The sequence below is a fragment of the Mus caroli genome, unplaced genomic scaffold (genome assembly GCF_978045245.1).
Source record: "Mus caroli unplaced genomic scaffold, Mus_caroli_1 scaffold_5, whole genome shotgun sequence".
Taxonomy (NCBI): Eukaryota; Metazoa; Chordata; class Mammalia; order Rodentia; family Muridae; genus Mus; species Mus caroli.
Genome location: NW_028227260.1, coordinates 128,109,117 through 128,130,014, shown reverse-complemented (window position 1 = coordinate 128,130,014; position 20,898 = coordinate 128,109,117). Strand labels below are relative to the sequence as shown.

Genomic DNA, 20,898 nt, shown 5'->3' with positions numbered 1-20,898 from the left:
TTGGTTTCCGCCGACAGTCTCCCTGGCTTTGAAGCTTCGAACTTTCTCCTTGGTTCCCTTCCCTCTCCAAGGGGAGTTCAACAGTTCGCGGAATGTCGCCTTCTCATTGGCCAACCGTTCCCTGGCCCCGCCCCCCGTCTCTAGTACCTGCAGGTGAGCTAGTAGCGACTGGGCTCTCTGCGGGCTCCCAAAGGCGCTAAGGCAAGCCCCAGGCCATCGCCAACCTCTAGACAGGTCCTGGATCTGATGCTCCCTCTCCTTAGCCTGCCTTTAGCAACACTTTCACGCGCCACCGCTTTCTCCCTTGAAACGGGAGAAGGATCGAGGCATCTGTTACAACCATTTGCCTGCACCTGGAGGAGACACACACACACACCATGAGCCTGGGAGGAGCACTCACCCAGCGGCCAGCCCTCCTGGTAGTGGAAACTGCCACAATAAGGGGGACACAGGGCTAGGCCTGCTCCCCTTCTTAATCTAGCAGGTCTGCCTGAACATTTGGTAGCTCTTCCCTACCCAACACAGCAAAAGAAAAGCTTCCGTGTCAGCCTTGATCTTTATAACCTGACAATAGTCTCCAGCTAATGTATGGGTCAAAGAACACATAAACATGAAATGTGAAAGTGCTGTTGTTTCTTCTCTCTCCTCCAAGCCTCTGCTCAGATTGTGTCCTCATTCCAAATACCATTCCCTGGCATCTATTTATATTTAAGTATGCACCGTTCACTACCTCTCCCGTGCCATCTGTTCCAAGCATCCAGGTGCCCTTGCCCAGCCCTTTGAGCTCCCACGGCATTTGGGGCCTATCTGAATACTGTTAATCGCAACACAGCTTCTGTAACCTCCTGATTTGTCTGACTTCTGAACCGCATTTCCTTTTTGTTCTTTTGAGACACGGTCTCACCTATATAGCCTGGGCTGACCTCAACCCCCTGCCTCTGTTCTTCAGAGAAGTAGAACTGTAGACATACGTTATCACACCTTGCTTGTTTGGGCGCTGGGTCTTGCCATATAACCCTGGCTGACTTAGCGTTCACAGGAACCATTCTGCCTCCCTCCCCCCATGTGCTTGGGACTATGGGTATGTGTCACCATGGATGCTTGCCTTCTGACTGCAGGTTTCAACTAGAGGATAGACCTGAAAGTAGCAACACTGTGGGGTGTTTGGGATGACCTTATAATCAGAAGTGGGGAGGGGAACAGCAGGAAGGCAGATTAGTGCTGTACCTCCAAAAGGATGGTGTTTCTGTACCTGGGCAAACTCCAGTGGAAGCACATTTCTGAAGGATGGGTAAGGATTGCAGCTGAAGTTCAGTCCTGGGGAATGTCCGGACTCTAAGCCAGACACATCATCCTCCTGGCCTGCCCACTCAAGCCACAGTAAGAGGCCCAAAGCGCTTAAAGTTTATAGGATCCAGCCGGCCCAGCACTCGAGAGGCAGAGGCAGGTGGATTTCTGAGTTCGAGGCTAGCCTGGTCTACAAAGTGACTTCCAGGACAGCCAGGGCTATACAGAGAAACCCTGTCTCAAAAAACCAGTTTATAAGATCCAGAGCTTCACAAAGTCTCACCTGGAACAGTAGCAGACACATTCTGGGGTCTGCAGAGACCTTCTGCCACAGTTTATCTTAAAGAGTAATCGTAAACCTAGGAACAGGTGTCTTGCCTTATAGTTAGGTCATTAAGGGGCAGGTGGGGAATTCCACAGTATAGCCAGGTGGGTAGTGTCAGCCCAAAGAGGAGTCAGCAGATGATTTCTGACTGAATTGGGAGAATCCTATCATCCAGCAGCCAAAGAGTCCCTCCTCTACTCCTGTTACTCTAGTCCAAGAATGCCCCTTCTACATTTCCAAATCAAAGCAACCCCAAGTTGGACTATTTTTCCCTCAGGTGGGCAGGGGCCCTGGAACACGCCCCTTTCCAGAGTCCCACCCAGACCAAAGCTCTAATTTGACTTGCTCCCCCCCTCCCCTGTATCTCTAGGGACCAGGTAACTCCCCCAAAAAGCCACAAATGGGAAAAGTGAGGACAGGAGACAAAGGCCCTGACACGGGTTTTTCAGTATGCAAGTGTTTTTGACTCCACAGCCAGTTGCTTAAAACGAAACATAAAGGGCAGCCAGAATACACACTGAAATGCAAAACAAAAAAGAAAAACAAAACAAAACAAAAGCAAACCAAAAAAACAGAAAACAAACCACACAGTATCATAATTTCCAACAAAACAAAATTGAAATCCACCCCCCAACTTTATATATATATATATATATGTATATCTATATATATAATTTTGTTGCCGTTAAAAAGGGAAAACAGTTGTTCAAAACCAATTGGGTAGGATGATGGGGCTGTCCTACAGAAGGGGACTCAGAAATTCCTCTGGGAACAAAACACACACACAGTTAAAAGAAATAACGCTCCTAAATGGGTCAGGAGCCCCCAGAGGACAGATTGTCCCATCCCCAAACTGGCTTTTTTTTTCCTTTTTTTTTTTTTGTCTTTTTTTTCCATTTTCTTCTTTGTTGTTGTTTAGCACCTGTACAATAAAACTGTACCATCTCCATCCAGAGCCAACCCCATCAAGGCCCTCCTGCCTTTGGATGGTACATACTCTCTACAAGGATTGTTCGGAAAAATAGCAATCGGTAGAAAAATAAGAAGGGGGGGGGAGAGACAATGCCATGGAGGGGTGGGGCCAGGGAAACAACCCAAGCTCCTCCTCCTTCCCTCTGGTACCAGATCTAACCAGGCATCCAAAGGCCTAGGAGCCACTCACTCATTCCCCGAGTTGATGTGGAGCCAGGTTAGAGACTGGTCCCTTGCCCTCACCTAGTCAGTTCTGGGCCCTTTACTGATTCCAAAGGAGAGTTGGGTGGCAGGTGGAGGAGAGAGGGTAGAGGATGCTGTAAGGCTGTGGGAGTGGTGGCAAGGCAAAGGCTCAATATTTCCAGATGGGGAGCCCAGGGTAGGTAAGGTGAGGCAAGTAGAGGAGGGGTGCAGGGCCATAGATGCTGGAACAAGTTCCTACTGTGCACTGAGAGTGTGAGGAGCACCCTTGCCTCAGGCCCATCTCAACCTGCCTTTATTGGAGTAACTCAGGAACCCTGCTCCCTAGTAAACACCAATCTCAAGATGGAAGAGCTGCTACAAAGGGTGGGGTAAAACTGGCAGGGGGTGGGGGAGCACCAAAGGCCAGGGATTTGCCCCCAGCTCTAGGCCAGCAGTAGCCAGGTTATTTAGTCATATGATGATGTCCCCCTATCCTTCCTCACCCTGCTCCCTCCCCACATGGAGAAAGGCAAGCTGGGAATACTTTTCTCGGAGGGAGGGAGGGAGGGAGGGAGGGAGGGAGGGAGGGAGGGAGGGAGGGAGGGAGCATCCCCAGAGCTTATGCAGAAAGAAAAGGGAGAGGAGGTAAAGAAAGTCCCTCAATACAACAAGTTGTCTCAAATCGTCACAGTGATACAGACTTATCAGAAACCAATGAAACAATACAAATTAAATACTAATAAAATAAATACTATGGAAGACAGAAGAGCACAGGGAGACAAAAGGGGGCACTCAAGAGATTTGGGTTTTTCTCACTTCTCCTTAGGACAGGCCACAGCCACCCAGGCCCATGTTTGGTCTTGGTCATAAGCGTAGAAGCCAGTCCAAGGGACCCTGGTGCCACCTCCCACCATCTCCAGACCTCTTGTCTTCAGAAGTGGAGTTCAACTTTCCATCCCATCACCAACCACAACAACAAGGAGATGAGAACTAACTGTAACCCCCCCCCCAAAAAAAAGAGAAAGGAATCCAGTCACTAATGCTGGCATTGATAAGGCGGCTTCTTGTTGGTCCGTATTATTGCCTCTTTCTGCAGTCTGGTGCTCGGTGGGGGAGACATGAGCGGTGGGGGAAGGGTGAACTCGAAGGAGAAAGAAGACCGGGGAGGAGGGGCTGTTTCTGTCAACTGCTCCAAGACTGGTATTCCACCTCAGACCCTAGGAGCCGCAGCAGCTCTGGCTCATACTGCACCAGCTCCACAGTCTCAGAAGACCCCGGGGGAGATCTGTCCTCCAAGCTCCCAGGCCTGTCAGCAGGGGTCAGCAGCTGACTTGAGGCCACCTGCCGGTAGAACTCAGCCTTGGGCAGGGTGGTGATTTCAAGGTGTGGGAAGCGAGCCTGAAAGATTCTTGAGGAGAGCTTCAGCCTCTTCAGGACATCGCTGAAGAGGAACCAGTTGCAGGGTCTGGAAAGGCAAAGAAAGAATTAGGGAAGCAGGCTCAGGAGGGAGAGTGGAGCCCCCAAAGCATAGAAGGTCAGGAGACCAAGTGACCCCTACAGTCCACCCCACAGCCATACTTCCTATTGAGACTTAACTGCTATCTTTCAGGAAACCACAAGTCTCTGGACTGAGGCTGGGATATAGCACAATACCTGCCCCAGCTTCTAGCTGAACATCAGTGAGTACTTATCCCACAGGCTACCTCTTCCATAGAGGGCAAGCCAGGGGCAAACTAGGCTTAGCCTGCTACCCCATGGCCTGGCATTTACTATCTGCTGGGGCCATATCTTCCTAACCCCCACTCTAGGCAACCCTGCCTGGCCTCCGTCTCCTGACCTGACTCCTGCTCACTTGTTCTAGATCTTCCCTGGTGGAGGTGGAGCTGTGGAGAAAGGCCTAAACTGTGGGTAATCCAAAAGGCATTTCTCTTTGGCTCTGGAATGTATTAGACAACTTTTTTTTTTCCTCCAGCAGTGGCAGCACCAATGTTTCTGCAGGCCCAGGGCTCACATTACAGCCAGTCTGCCCTTGTGGAGCACATCTGAGACTGGGCGGCAGCCTAGGGACAGCTGGGAGGGGCACTGCAGAGGCCTCTGCTTACCAGCCAAGCACTTGCAGGAACTCAAACCAGGAGGAAGTGCTGCAGTCTCCCCTCACTCGCTCACCCCACTTTACAGTTCTTCCTCCTAGCCACTCCACTTCTCATCTGCAGCCTTTGCCACTTCTAGTCTGGGTTACAATATACCAGCCTTACACTTGCTCTGTCTGTTTTCTTAATGGGGGACCAACCTAATAGAGCTATTTTAATACAGGCTTAAGTACATAGGTTTAAGACAAAAGGTATTGAACAGAAAGTAAGACATACCAGGTTTCTCAGGCCCTCGGGTCCTCTTTTCTTAAAAGGAAATATGACCCTCCATCTCCCCCCTCACTGAATAGCTTATGATGACTCTCTCTTAGTTCCAGCAAGCATAGACTTGGGGCTCAACAGCCAGGAGCATATACTGGTCTTCTAGTGCTCAGATTGAATTGTCAGTACCCACGTCAGCTGCCTAATTGCTGGAACCCCAGCTCCAGATCTCCTTGGGTACCCACACTCATGTCTATATACACACACATGCAAATTCACACATCTATGCATAATTAAAAAGAAAAATAAAAGCCAGGCCTGGAGGCACCTGCCTTCAATCCCAGCCCTTGGGAAGCAGAGGCAGACAGATCTCTGAATCTGAGTCCAGTCTGGTCTACAGAGTAAGTTCCAGGTCACACAGCAAGTTTTTAGTGTAATATTAAGCCAGACCTCCAAAAGATGACCCCAATTCGATTTCTTCTACTCAGTCTCCAGCTCCCACATCTACTCACCTGTACTGTATTCCTGTCCTACCAGAAACGCTTATTTTTTTACAAATTTTATGTGTATAGATACTTTGCCTGATGTATCTGTATGCTTTTTTTGTTTGTTTGTTTTTTGTTTTTCGAGACAGGGTTTCTCTGTATAGCTCTGGGTGTCCTGGAAATCACTTTGTAGACCAGGCTGGCCTCGAACTCAAAAATCCGCCTGCCTCTGCCTCCCGAGTGCTAGGATTAAAGGTGTGCACCACCACTGTCTGTATGCTTCTTGTACATACCTGGTGCCTGCATGAATGTTGGATCTCCTGTAACTGGTGTTACAGACAATTATGGACTACCATAATAGGTGCCAGAAATTGAACACAGATCCTGGAGACCAGTGCTCTTAATTTCTGAGCCATCTCTCCAGCTCCCCCTCCCTTTTTCAGACAGAGGATCTCATTATATCTAACCTTAGCTAACTGGTGATTCATTCTGTAGAGCAGGCTGGCCTCAAACTCACAGAGATCCACCTGCCTGTCTCCAAGTGCTGGGCATGTGTCACAACATCTGGCTTTTGCTTTCTGAATGACTTGAGTGTGTCTGCTATAATGCCTTTGCTCATGCCTTCCCTATGCCTCTCCTTCTTTTAGCCCAGCTCGGATGCCATTTTAAACCTACAAAACCCCAAAGTAACTGAGTGTTCAGTACATCTTCTACGGTCTCATGACACTCAGCCCATTTCCAAAAGGCTACAAAGTCAACATAAACTCTGGTCTTCTCTGGTCTTCACCGGAGCTCAGGATGAAGTGAACTTTTTCTTTTTCACTTGACATTCTTTTTATAGTAATAAACCTGCTTAGAGCATTTGGTCTTTTATTAAAGTTCATTGCACACTTCTCTGTGTACTACACTCAGCTGGGCTGGTTTGAAGGCCAGAGTTATCTGTACTATGGATCACAAGGTTGGATCCAGGGTATAAAACATGTTTATGGGATCAGTCATTCCATATGGTATATTAAACACCTATCAAGTTGGGCCTGGTGGCTCAAGTCTTTAATTACAGAAATTGGAAGGCACAGGCAGGTGGGTTGAGGTCAGCCTTGTCTACCTAGTGAATTCTAGGCTAGCCAGGGCTACATATAGATCCTGTATCAACAAAACAAGATACCCTCATCTATTTAGACTCAGTCCTTTTCCCTAAAATTCAGCATTTCTTCTACGGCAAAGTCTGCCACATCATAACATTAGGGAATGGAGCACTCTCAGCTAAGAGAACGTGACAATCAATACCATATATGTGGATCAACTCTTTCAAAGAATGAGGATAAAGGGGCTGGAGAGATGGTTTCATGGTTAAGAGCACTGCTTGCTCTTCCAGGGGACCTGAGTTCAATTCCCAGCATTTATGTAGTGGCTCAGCTCATGACTGTGTGCAGCTCCAGTTCTAGTAAATCCAACGCCCTCATCTGGCCTCTGTAGGCAGCAGATACATACACGGCTCAGAGGTCCATGTGCCTGGCTTAACAGGTTGCCCATGTTCTGTCTGTACCTAGAGAAAACTACTCTGGTTCTTTTACTGCCTGTGGCCCAGGATCCTGTTTCAGAGAAGGAGGTGTTGAATACTTTGGAGGAAATAATTAACTGTGCAATACTATATCCCAGAGGCCCAGCCTCACCCCCTGGGATCAGCTTCTGTCCAGAACAAGGAGATTAAGAACAAAAGGGGAGTGATCCTACATAAAAAAATTATATTTAACTGATCCTACATTAAAAAGATATATTCATTTTATATGAGGATTTTCCTGCAGGCATGTGTATGTACCACAAATGTGATTAGTGTCTGTGGAGACCAAAAGAGGGCATCAGATCCCTTGGAAGTGGAGTTATATATGGTCCTGAGCTACCATGTAGGTGCTGGGAATCAAACCTGGGCCCTTTCCATGTGTTCTAAGTCGCTGAGCCATCTCTCCAGCGCCCTGATGTAGCATTTTTATCCATCTGCCTAACACTTCCATATGATGCACTGGAAAAGCAATCTCAAGCCATGGGCTTGAAGGCTGACAAACTGCTCTCAGCCAAGAGTCAGTTGGCTCAGTCTACTACCCGGTGTGAGGTATACCCTAGTCTCCAAAAAAGGGTGTCCCCATGTTCTCAGAGTCATCTGAGCCTGAAGAACTGATCATCTTACTGACTACAGGCTGTGGGAGCCCTGTGCTGTGCATTGCTAAGAATTCTGGTGGATCCAAAGCTATGGCAACCATATGTCTTGGCTTTTCCAAGAATTTCAATTGCAAGTATTCTGTGTAACTGTCCCCAGAAACCACAAAAATGTTCCAGAGAGTCTAATAGTTCATCATCCCAGATATTTCCCAGATTATCGCCTCCACACACAACAACAGTGCACAAAATTCTTCAGATTTGGGGGCCTGGAAATGCATCAAGTTGATAGCTAATGTGTAGCTCTGGAGGTCTGTGAAGCTTGAGTTTGGACTGGAGGAACAGGGTGTCTTTCTTCTGCTCCAGCACTCATTCCCCAGACAGCCTGTGCCTCCTTCTGCAGAGCTCCTCCTTCCCTAAGCAGGCTACAGGTTGCCAGGACACTGTCACACAGTCTCCATAGACTTCCCAGACACTTACCCACGGGACACTGACACTTGGAGGTTGTAACAGGGGAGAAGAGGCTTGTCTGAGAGTTCGAACATGAAGTCATCCTGTTCTGAATCATCTCCTTGCTCGGCACTCCCCGGAGGATTATGGAGGAGGTCACAGGCAAACCCGTCTTTTTTCTCTGTAGGATGAGAACACAGGGCATCAGCTACAAGCACAAAACTGAAGGAAAGGAAAGGCTCCATAAAGGAGTATGAAGGGACCACTTAGGAGATAAATACAGGGCCACAGGCCCCTGGCTGGATCGACTATGGACTCGAATTCTGGAGAGGGCACAGAAAAGTTCTAGTCTTGGAAGGAACTAAGTTGTGGCCAGAAGGCCATTATCCTTCTCCACCGTCTGGTTGGTAAAAGCAAACTGCCCTGAAGGTTAGAAGCTCAGCTCTTTCAGATAAAAAAAAAAAAAAAAAGACGGAAGACACTAGCAGCTGCTAAGGGCTAGTCCACCTGTCCTCTGGCTGGAGGTTCCTCTATCCACCTCACTGCCTGATCCCAAGGTCCATAGACTCAGAAGGTTCCCTTCTCCACCCGATCGATCTTCTGGGTGCGGCTCAGCCTTCTGCTCTTACTCCTCAGCCCCCAGCTCACGAGGCAAATGCTGGATGATCGCAGACACTGGTGTGCTGAGCTTCCTGCTGCACAGTGCTGGTGACAGAGGGTTAAGGGCCCAGGACAGCAGCAATCTCAAAAAATAAGAGCTAAGCCCAGCACGTTGTTGGCCCACACCTTTAATCCCTGTTCTTGGGAGACAGGCAGAAGGATGTTTGTGAGTTTCAGGCCAGCCAGAGTTACAGAGTGACACCCTGTCTCAAACAAAACAAAACAAAACAAAACAAAAAACAGAGCAGCAAACAAGAAAACCAAACCAAACCACCACCACCCCTCTTCCAGAAGAAAATAATAATAAAAAAAAATGAATGAGGGCTATGTCACAGGGACAGAGTGGGGGACAATGAAAGCTGCAGGCTAAGGGGCTGACACTAGGATTTGAGGTAACTTTAGGATTTACAAAGCACCCCGGGTGGGGAAAGGGACAAGGCAGGAGAGGATGACATTATGCAAATCCTTGTGGCATCTCAGGCTTCAGACTGGTGACTATTGAGCCTGAGGGGGAAGGGCTGAAAGGGCCTGTAAAGCTACTAGCAGGTGAGGAAAGGCTGCCTCCACAGCGGGGCTCCTACCTCTGAACCACACTGAGATGCATCCAGCCCTCCCAGCTTCTTCCCACTCTGAACTTACCCAACACAGAACTGCTGTAAAAATCCCAGGACGCACGGGGATCGCCCTCTGCCCTGCCCTGAAGATCCGAGAGGTGATCTGATGAGAGAACAGAGGTAGGTGTGAGACAGACACAGAGGAGCTCTTGAGGATTAGCTATATGGGGTTGGGGGAGGGGAAGTGGGCAAGGCTACAAGAGTGGCCAGGGGTGACAGGAAAGAGACACAACAGATTGCAAGCAAGCAGAAGCCCCTAACTGATGTATGACCTAGTTTTTAATAAAAGGAAAAATTACCCTCTAGTATTAGTATTTTAAAATGGGGGTTTAAATTTAAAAAATAGATTTTCAACATTTTATATATAAAAAAGATAAAAATTCGAAGATCTGGCAGCACTGCCTCTGCATTCCTCTATGTCAACAGTTGGCTGGAGGACACTGTGACACATGTACAGCCTCCACAGTCCCCACTGGGCCTCTTCTCGCTTACACATCAGCCTGATGGCTGTTGCTTGGGGACCTCAGCTTCAAAAGGCACAGGGCATTCCTCTTCAAGCAGAATCCCACACCTAGCACAATAGTAATGTGTGTCCAGTCATGATCTAGCTTCTTTAAAGTAAGGTAAGTAAGTAGCTATGGGGGTAGCTCAGTGGTAGAATGCATGCTTAGCACATGCAAGAGTCTAAGTTTATTTATAGCTCAAAAAATACATAAATAACAGCAGGGTGGCGCGCGCACACACACACACACACACACACACACACACACACACACACGCACACACGCACACGCGCACACACACACCCTACCACTCAGAAGGCTAAGGGAAGAAAACTGACTTTGAGGTCAGCCTGGGCCACTAGAAGAAACATTGTCTCAACAAAACAAAACCAAAAAAAAAAAAAAAAACAAACCAGAAACCCCTTTGCTTCTACCCAAAAGAGCTCAAGAGGCAGTGCTAGAAAATGGCTCAGCAGGTAATAGTGCCCGCTGCACAAGCCTGGTAACAGTTTGATCCTTGGAGGCATGGAAAAAGCTGGGTATGGTAGGAAGTATTTATAGTCTCAGAACTCCACCAGCAAGACTTGAAGGAGAAACAGGAGAGTCAACTAAAAGCTCAACTAGGCTGGAGCACATCACACCAAAAATAGATCCTGCTTGAAAACAAGGTGCTCTGAGAGGACTACCACCCCAAAATGTGCCCAGTGGCTGCTACCCGCATGATGTGACCTGTAAGGGTGGCACACACAAACATGCATGCACTCACACAATAAATTACTTTTTTAAAAAAGAACCGAAGACAAGTGTTCAAACAAAATTCTGTACACATGAACTGACGTGGCTCCATTCACAATGGTCAAAAGTCAGAAACAGCCCAAATGTCCATCAAGGGATGAATGGACAGACAGAATGAGGTAATATCCACACAGAAGAATATTACTAAACCATAAAAGGAACAACATGGATGGTAGGTGAAAGAAGCCAGATACAAAGTGCCATATAAAGAAAAGAGTAGGGGTGGGGCTGGAGAGATGGCTCAGCGGTTAAGAGCACTGACTGCTCTTCCAAAGGTCCTGAGTTCAAATCCCAGCAACCATATGGTGGCTCACAACCATCTGTAATGCGATCTGATGCCCTCTTCTGAAGACAGCTACAGTGTACTTAGATATAATAATAAATAAACCTTAAAAAAAAAGAGTAGGGGTTACTGGAAGGGGTGATACTGTGATATAAAGCGAATACGAAAATTAATCAAAAAAGAGTGATAATATGTCACATACTGGAAATACATGATGCCACTAAGTATAAGAGTCAGTTACAAAGGCTCTCTCTCTCTCTCTCTCTCTCTCTCTCTCTCTCTCTATATATATATATATATATATATATATATATATATACACATCTCAATGAGATCTCCAGACTAGGCAAAGTCAATAAGACAGAAAGCAGACTAAGCATGGATGGCAGTTTTGGGTGGGGGGAAGGGCAGTGACTAAGAATAGATCTGGGGTTTCCCTCTGCAATGATAAAAAAGTTCTGAAAGCAGATAGTGGTGACTGTAGTACAACACTGTGACTCGACAACACTCCATCACACAGCTGTCTCAAGTGGCTAACTTCTTCTATGTATCTACTCCCACAATGAAAGGCGTTTACAACCCACCTTTCATTGGCTAGCTCTAAAGATAGGCCTCAGGTTGCCCTCAGCCTCCCTGCTTCCTAGCATCAGTCAGTGGACAGGTTCACCTCTTCTCCCCACCCAGATACAAAGCAGGCTTTCCTGATGAAGCCTGTGAGTGCAAGGCTAGGAAGTTGCCAGTGTGCCCAATTGTACAATTAACAGGCTGGCTGAGCGACGGGGGATCGCCACCAGCTCTCAAGTAGCACCTAGGCAACAGGAAAGAAGAGAACCCAAAGAACACAAGGAGATGAGGGTGGTCACCTGCAAAGCCAGTCCCAGAATTCCACTGGGAGTTATTCCCCCCAAGGAGTACAGCTTGATTCCTCCACTGAAGGTACCATCACCACCCAGTGCCCCTTCTAGAGCAATCCAGCAGCAAGAACTGTCTGTTAATGTAACCTTCCAAAGCCACTCCCTTCTTGGCCATCTTCTAAGACATGAAGAGCTCAGGCTCCCACTGAGAAGGCAGCAGGGAACAGCTTTTAAAGTAACAGCAGAGTGAGGTACCTTAAGTTGTGGAGGTTAGATCTCTGTACAGCCCACATAAAACTGGAGGCCCTGCTGACAGCCTCCACACTCTTCAGTACACACAAGGACTTCCTTCCAGAAGCATCTGTTGGGCAGGTGTCTAGTCTACTCTGAGTCCAGTCCTATGCTTTGTATCATAGAAAGGAAAGGAAGGAGGCCCTTCTTTCTGCAAAAGGAAGGAACGGGGTCTACTTTTTGTTAACTACTGTCTCTCCTTTGCCAGAACTCTGGTGTCTGGTCCCTAAGAAGAGCTTAATAAACATACTAGGGAAGAGGGAAGAGGATGAAGAGGGAGAAAGGAGAGAATCACAATAAAGTGAGACAGCAAAGGGCTTGCTTAAGCAGTGTGCCAAAACATATGCACTCTGCTGCCCCTGTCCCCCTACCCGCAGTCACACAAGGATTCCACTGGAGCAGGTCAAGTTCACCACATTCCTGTGGTTCCCACTAGGAATTGCCTTCAGAGCCCAGCACATTCCTCTAATTCTCTCTACTGCCTGCAAAGCTTTGTCGTGGACAGGTGAACCTGCCAAAGTTAGTTAGCTAGCATGAGCAAAGATGCTAAAGTTGGAACAGGCCCATGAGTGACAAACACGTGCGCAGAGTCACCTGATGGTATAGCGATAATGCATACTCCTCAGATAGGACTACCATCAAAATGAGTAGCCTTCATTTTCTTCCATTCTGCCTCCATCCCCAGCAAACTTCCAAGATTTTATCCTTTGTGTGAGAAACTCCTGTGAGCGTAAACATTCCTGTTCCACATACAAATGCACCAGGACTGACAAAACAAGGATTTGAGCACACGTGACCAAAGCTGCACTGTAGAAAAGCTAAAAGATGGACACAGCGCAAATGGCTATGCATGAATGAACAGATAAAAATAGTGTATGCACGTATGCATGCGCACATACACACACACACACAGAGGACACACTATTAGTCAGTCATAAAAGAATGTTGGTCAGATAGATGGCTCAATAGGTAAAGGTGCTTACCATCAGCCTGAAGATCCAAGTTCAATACCAGGCCCCCACATGGAAAGACAAACAAAATTCCCACAACTTGTCCTCAGACATTTGTCACACATACAAACTGACAGACAGAGGGTGAAGGAAGAGAAGGAGAGGGAGAGAGTGTGATAGAATTTTAAAATGAGTGTAGTACTGAAATATGCTAGCATATAGATGGGCCATAAAACCACTATAGTACATGATTATGCCAGCCTTCTTTCAGAGGCCCCAGGTTGTAGGGTTCCATGTATATGAAATGTCTGGAATAGGCAAAGCCACAGAGACAGGAGTGCAGATTAGTAACTGCAAGGAGCTGAGAAGAAGGTGACAGGAAGAAATAGTTTGTACAAGGCTGCATGGAGGATGATGATAATGTTTCAGAACTAGACAGCAGCGGCTGGAACACTGTAAATGAAGTAAAGGCCACTGAACCGATCACTTGGGGTGATTTAATTTAATCAATTAGTCATTTTACTTCATCAATCTTACCCTACACTTTTTGATTGAAAGCCCCCTCAGCAGTACCTCATTCTTTTGTTTGTTTGTTTTGTTTTGTTTTTTTGAGACAGGGTTTCTCTGTGTAGCCCTGGCTGTCCTGGAACTCACTCTGTAGACCAGGCTGGCCTTGAACTCAGAAATTCGCCTGCTTCTGCCTCCCAAGTGGTGGGATTAAAGGCGTGCGCCACCAACACCCGGCCTTCAGTACCTCATTCTTAAGTAGAGAGAACCTTGTTCCCACGTATGGAGTTGGCACTAGTAGAGTTTCTCTAGATCCCAGCATCCTAGCATACCCCACCCAACCAAAGTCACCAGCTGAGGGACATGAAAGGAGAAAAGGAAATGAGCTGTCTTCAATATGGCTTCATATCATAGAAGTCTCTGTAGAAAAACACAACTCTGTGCTTCAATGCCCTTGATTGGTCATTGGCTAACCCTTTCCCCAGTGAAAGGAAAAGAAGTCCCTATACCCCCCTCTAATGTCCCAGTCCTAACTGCACAGTTCCTGTGCTCTTCCACAGAGGAGGCAAAACTGGGTCTATTTTCCCTCGCAGTAACATTGGATATTGCTCTTTTTATTTTCCCCAAAGGGTCAAAGGTAAATTAGCAATATGGCCCATGGGGGAAGGCTTTCCTAGATCTTTTGGGGGTTTGCACAGCTCCATGCTCCATGTACACAAGATAGCTTTCTTAGAAGAGTTCCGTTCTAGGCAACCATTCCAGAGCAGGAGCCTTGCACAGAATGAGGAAAGCTAGACATGAAGCCCAATCCTGACGCTTGCAAAAAATGGAGTCCTTAGCACCCTACATGGGTTTGCCTCATTTTCTACTGGAAGACTTGGGCTAGGGAGGACACAGACAATGCATCTCTGCAGCACCTGGCTAAGCAAGTGCTTGAAGATGAATGAGATACTTTTAAATGTCTCAGCCAGACAGGTGAGCTGAAATTTAAAACAACAACAGCAATACCAGAAACAACCTCCACCTCCGAAAAAAACACCAACAAAAGCCCCCTATGCATAGGTAGCTGGATATATGGTGTAGCATAAGAAGAGCACTTCCCTACCTTCCTACCTCAGAAACATTTGACCTTATGACTCTTGGGGAACCGGTGATGTAGCATCCAGAGATGAAACGGAAGAGAGGCGCTGCTCAGTTTTGAGGCATCAGAGCCCCCAGTGATGGTTATTATCACCATCATGAATGCACTTAATGTCATAGAATTAGTCAGTTAAAATGTTATATACTGTTATATTAGATGAATTTTGTTTCCTTTTTTTTTTTTAGCAGTGTCTTGCTGTTTGTTCACTTAAGAAGGACAGGCTGGTCTGGAACTCACTATGTAACCCAGAATAGCTTTACATAATAATAAATGTATTTATTAATTCTATTAATCATAATAGAATTACATAAAACATGTAATACATGTTTTAAAAATCTTTTTGGTTGGGGGTAGTTGCACACACCTGTAATTCCAGCATTCAGGAAACAGAGGCAAGCGGATGTTACTTAAGACAAAACTTCAGACCTCTTGAGTTTGAGGCCTGCCCGATATAAGCAACAAGTTCTGATTAGAGTCACACAGTGAGAACCTATCGTTAAAGGTGTTATTTTTTTAAAACAATTACCTAGGAGATTGGGATGAGTTTATAGAAAATAAAAAGAGAAGTTCTTATCTCTCAATTTTTAGGTATTAAAAAATAGTGTTGGCAGAGTATGGTGGCCCATGCCTTTAATCCTAGCACTTATAAGGCAGAGGCAGATAGATCTCTGCTAGTCTGGTCTATATAGCAAGTTCCAGAAGAGCCAGGACTACACAGAGAGATCCCGTTTCAAAAACAACAAAGTGTCAACATTTAAAGTCCTTTGGAGTTTGAGAGGTGAATCGGGAGGAAAGGCTTACGCTTATATTCAATAAAGTAAGCAGAGGTGCTACCTGATTGCAGCCCCCCACCCCCATCACACAAGTAACAAAGACAGAGAAGCTCCATTGTCCTGCAGAGCCATGCCGACATCTAAGACAGAATATACATAGGTGGACACGCGTGGGAGGAGGCTACAGATGTTGCACCCTTGGAGTGGCTCTGCTGAAAGGATTGATAGCCAGTCATTACTGGCCTACACTAAGTGACTGATGGAAAGAAATCCCTAAGTGACTAACGTCTCATGATGACCAGATGCTCAAGGACCCAGAGTCAGGTGGAAGAAATTGAAAAAGGAAGCCTCTGGTCAGTGCCCTAGCCCGAGGATAAGGAAGGCTGGAAAGCCCGAGGCCTATACTTCAGAGGTTAGTTAAGATCACTGTTTGGAGAGTGGACAGGCACAAGTCAAACCCTTCCTAGGCAATCTGTCATCCCCTTGCCTCCCTGCAGCCTCTACAATATCCCTACCTCTTTTCCCTCCCATGGGAACTTTTAGGTTCTCTTACTCCTGACATTATTAGCTACGCAGCAAAGTTCTCTTAAGCAAGTGTGACTCCTGCCTGACCTGGGAACCCAGTGCTGCATCATTGGCAGGTGTAGTTGGTGACCAATGGGCCAAAGTTTGGGTAAGAGGGGAACAGACTGTTGTATCACAACTGAAGCCTATGAAGAGGGTCACGGCTACAACTCCCAACTGCAGCATCCATCACTCAGGCAATCCGAAGGACTAAGTCATGATGTCACAAAGAGTTGAGATAACAGCAGAAGGAACTGACACTGAGCATGCTGAAAGTAGAGTCTTCTCTTTCATTCCCATCCTAGCTGTCCAACTCAGATCAGCCTGCCTACCTGCTGACACACAGTCCTACATACTAGAGAGAAAAATCTATGAACTGACTTGTGGCCCTGGCCGTGGACCTGAACATGACACTTCACTAGAAGGCAGAGAGGGTGGAGAAGAGACAGGAATGGAGAGAAGGGGGAATACTGGAATGCATAGGAAGTATCAAAGTTACCATGGGAGAAGAGCCACAAAGAATCAAGCATCAGGAAGGGTCCCAGAGGTCCCACTTTAATTACAATCAAGAAGAGACTGCAGCAACAGCAAAATGGGGATTATTCATTCTCTACCACTGACATTCCATTCATAGCACAGGTCAACATATCCTGCTTCCAGCCAAGAGTATAGCCAGTCTCCCATTGGGAGGTCTGCTCCAGACACCTAGTGGTGAAATGAATCTCTGTAGGAGGTGAGGGCCTTACTGAGGTAGTGATGTGGACACTCACAGTAAGGGACTTTTAAAAGTAGCTAGAAATTGCCAAGACACTGAAGGAATACGTGAAGACAGAACACATCCTTGTGGGAACTGTCTAGGACAGAATTATTGAAGACCTCCTCCACCCACCCCCCCACCCCCGGTTGAGGAGTCCAAGGCCAACAAACCCTAAGGATTCTGGCTGCAACTGTGGTCAATGCTTACCACTGAGAAAGCGCTTCATGTTATCACTGCTGGCCAGCTTCATGGCTGTCTGACCCGAGTAGGTAGCCAGTGTGGGATCAGCTCCGTAGGATAGCAAGAGCCAGATGGTTTCTAGGTTGTCATTGACCACAGCATCATGAACTGGCCTGTGGAGGTCAAATAAGAGTCAGGGCTACAGGATTTAATGGAGAACTTTCACAATGCCATATTAGGGGGAAGAAGAGTGAGAAAGATAGTATGGTAACCTCGAGGTAACCCCAGTGTAACATGGGTAAGAGAGCAGGGGAGCCACCTCTGGCCTACGATTCATATTGTCTCTGTGCACCTCTTTTTCTTTCCCATATCTGTCTCTCCTCTGTGTTCCCCCGCATCTTCGGACAGTATCTAGAGCACAATGTCGATCTACTAGGAGTTCAGTGGAGAACAGGTCCCTGGTGGAAGTTAAAATTAAAGCAGGTGTGGGTGGTTGTGGAAAAGGAAGGGCCCAGGTGACTGCGCAAGGGCAGGGATGGATAGGTAGGGAGGCTCCACACAGGTAGCAGCCAAGCAGAGCCCTGTCCACTTTGATCTGGCCCCTTCTACTTGGTATTACAGTTCCCCTGGGACCCTACCAGTAGAGGAGATGGGTGTGACTTCTCTGAGACATGGAAAGGTTTTATGTTTGTATATGTGTGCACATTAATATGGTGTAGTGCATTTACTTATTTCTGTATTGTGTGTGTGTGCATGAATATGTGTGCAGAAGTTAGGAGACAACTTGCAGGAATCAGCTTTCTTCTTCCATCATGTGGCAGCCAAGAGGGCCAGGCTTGAAGGCAAGTGCCTGCATATACCAAGCCAATCTCACAGACTCAGGTAGTTAATTTTTTTTTGTATGTTCACAGAGACTAAATTACAAAAACCCAATCTGGACTGGGACCCCTAGATTAGTGTTCTGCTTGGAACCTAAGGCCTCGATTCCACATGAGATGATAAATGGCCAACGACGATGATGGTATTCACGAGGGTTGAGTGGACTGACTTGGCATGGGACAGGGTGAACCCTGGACAACCTCAGCCTTTCCTTAGTCCCGTACAGACTGGCCATTGAGGAACTCATCAGCTCCTGCCCCTAAGCTGGCTCCCTTCAGACATCCTTTCAAAAGGCTTCCTGGTTAAAGCCTTTTTGACACCAGCAGCTGGACACTCTGCAAATATCCAGGACTGAGTAAAGCTCTGAAGCGAGGGACTGAACTGAGGTCTGAGACTTGGCAGAGGAACAGCCTTCTTGCCTTGTGCCATCCTGCGAGCTGCAGTTCACATTAGCCCCATGTTGCAAGAGGATGTTCAGGATATCAGTCCAGCCCCGGGAACAGGCTTCGTGCAAGGCTGTGTAGCCCGCGTTGTCACGGTGATTCACATCCTCACTGTGCTTTTGGAGGCAGTAGAGAACTACGTCCTGTAGGGATGGGAGACAGCTCTGTGAGCAAAGAGAAGTCTTAAGTTTTTTGAATCCTCCCTGTTAGACTTGCCACTCCACAAGTGTCTGACAAGTTTCACAGCCTGTTCTTTATATGAGGAAACAAAAGACACAATTCAAAATCTTCTGTGAACAAAGGTAGTTCTCAGCCTCCATTGCTGGGCCCCAGCCCTGAGCTGTTCCCTTGGCAGGAGGAAGACACTTCTTATGGCCAAGAGCACTCATCTGGGTGGTGATCTTTGGAGTAAGGTCCTCAGAGAGGCTCCCCTGCTGCCCAGCAATCACCTTTCTGAGCTTTACAAGCTCTACACGGGAACTCTGTTCCTCAGAGGCTCATAAATTCCACTTACCCCAGCAAGCACAACTCCACAACTCACTTTGGTTTTTTGCTTCGAGACAGGGTCTTGTTGTAGCCCAGGCTGCTCTTTTTATTTTCTCTGAGACATTGTTTCTCTGTGTAGTCCTGGCTGTCCTGGAACTCACTCTGTAGACCAGGCTGGCCTCGAACTCAGAAAGCTGCCTGCCTCTGCCTCCCAAGTGCTGGGATTAAAGGCGTGCTCCACCACTGTCCGGCCAGGCTGCTCTTAATACTCCCTATGTAGCCAAGAATGATCTTGAATCTCAGATCTTTCGGATTAAAGGTGTATACCATTCTACCCAATTGATGTAGTACTGGGAATTGAGACCAGGGTTCTATGCCTGCTAGGCAAAGCAATGGAGTTAGATCTGTAGCCACAATGCACTTCTATCATTCAGCCTCGGGTAATGCTACCTTCCTGGAGCTGAGTTGGTGGGACCAGAGGGAGAACTCAAGTGACTTGAAGCATTCCTGCTACCGTGGGACAAAGCTATGAATAAACTGGGATGGAGATTGGCAGTTCCATTGGGTGAAGCTTCTAGAACATGGTACCCACTAGTTCTGCTGTCAGTGCTCTCAGGAAGCACAGGAGACAGCGTGAGAGGATGTCTGGAGATAGCTACTCTGTGCCTGAGCTGGGGGTGGCCAGCTCTGTTCTAGTCTTACCCCAATTTTCTCCTGTTTGCTATTTCTGCAGAGACTGGATTTCAATGCATCCTGAGGTCTCCCTGAGAGCCATGCAGACATCCATACTAAATACTCAAGAAAGGTACATTGGTAGCTTGATGGAGACACCGTGCAAGTTGCACAGACCAGAGTGGACCCTTACAGGTACAGAAAGCCTAATAGAGAAGGTAAACTCTGCAATGTGGGTAAGTCCGCATCCACAAGCAAATCCCAAGGAAACCATCACACAGTGGGGCAGAGATACATAGCCAAAGGTATGTGTTTCAACCGAGAGCAGACAAGGATAAAAACGTGCACCAACATACAGCCTCGGATACATCTCACATGGGAGGCACAGGATGTTTGAACTCAGACAAAAGTACTGTCATAACTGATATTGGACACATTTTATTTTCTTTTGTTGGTAGCCCAGGCTGGCTTTGAATTCGCTATGTAGCCGAGGCTGGCCTTCAATTGCTGATTTGCCTATCTCTACTTCCCAGGTCTTGGGATTATAACCTGGGTAATCTACCACATACATCTTGCCAAATCATTTCATACTGCTAACTGTAGGAATAAGACCTACATCAACAGACTTACTATAATCAAAGGCCTTAACATGATAAAATAAGTGCTCAAGGAATGCTGCCTTTTGCCAGGCATGGTGGCACACACCTTTAATTCCAGCACTCAGGAGGCAGAGGTGGGGGGAGATCTCTGAGTTCAAGGCCAGCCTGGTCTACAGAGTAAGCTTCAGGACAGCCAGGACTGTTACACAGAGAAACCCTGTCTTGTAAAACTAAACAAAACCAAAAGGGAAGGAAGGAAGGAAGGAAGGAAGGAAGGAAGGAAGGAAGGAAGGAAAGAAGCAAGGATGGAAGGGGAGAAGCAAGGATGGAAGGAAGGAAGGAAGGAAGGAAGGAAGGAAGGAAGGAGAGAAGGAAAGAAGGAAAGAAGGAAGGAAGGAAGCCTGCCTTGTTTGTTCTCATTCCCATGTTTAAGAAAGTCTGTAGTATGGGTGGGTTAGCCCAGGATTATTGAAGAGGCTCTTAACCCTTCTACCTGAAAGCCCAAAGGAGGAGAAACTACAGGAGATAGATAATGTGTAACGAGTAATCATCACCGTGCGTCCGTCGCTGGGGAAGCCACTACTTCCCCTCTGTTAACCTAAGACAAAGTGAAAATTCCAAATCCCCTTCATAGCCTAGGGATGCAGTGGACGATATTGTACTACCTTTTCAAATGCATTTCTCCTGAACTGACATTTTAAAGAGGAGCACACATAAGGAGCATCCTCAGAGGCCATGTG

At 47.1% G+C, this 20,898-nt stretch overlaps 1 protein-coding gene across 3 annotated transcripts in view; it reads right to left on the bottom strand.

The window, feature by feature from the left end:
* Window positions 1-3,364: 3,364 nt before the first annotated feature.
* Window positions 3,365-20,898, bottom strand: part of Bcorl1 (BCL6 corepressor like 1) — a 64,966-nt gene continuing 47,432 nt past the window's right edge. For all 3 annotated transcript variants that reach the window (XM_021153041.2, XM_029473519.2, XM_029473520.1), the window contains 5 exons: window positions 18,378-18,544; window positions 17,107-17,252; window positions 9,507-9,584; window positions 8,238-8,388; window positions 3,365-4,232 (listed from right to left, as the gene is read on the bottom strand). In XM_021153041.2, coding sequence (XP_021008700.1) covers window positions 3,950-4,232; window positions 8,238-8,388; window positions 9,507-9,584; window positions 17,107-17,252; window positions 18,378-18,544 — 825 coding nt within the window. In that variant the 3' untranslated portion in view covers window positions 3,365-3,949. The remainder of the gene's footprint in view (window positions 4,233-8,237; window positions 8,389-9,506; window positions 9,585-17,106; window positions 17,253-18,377; window positions 18,545-20,898) is intronic.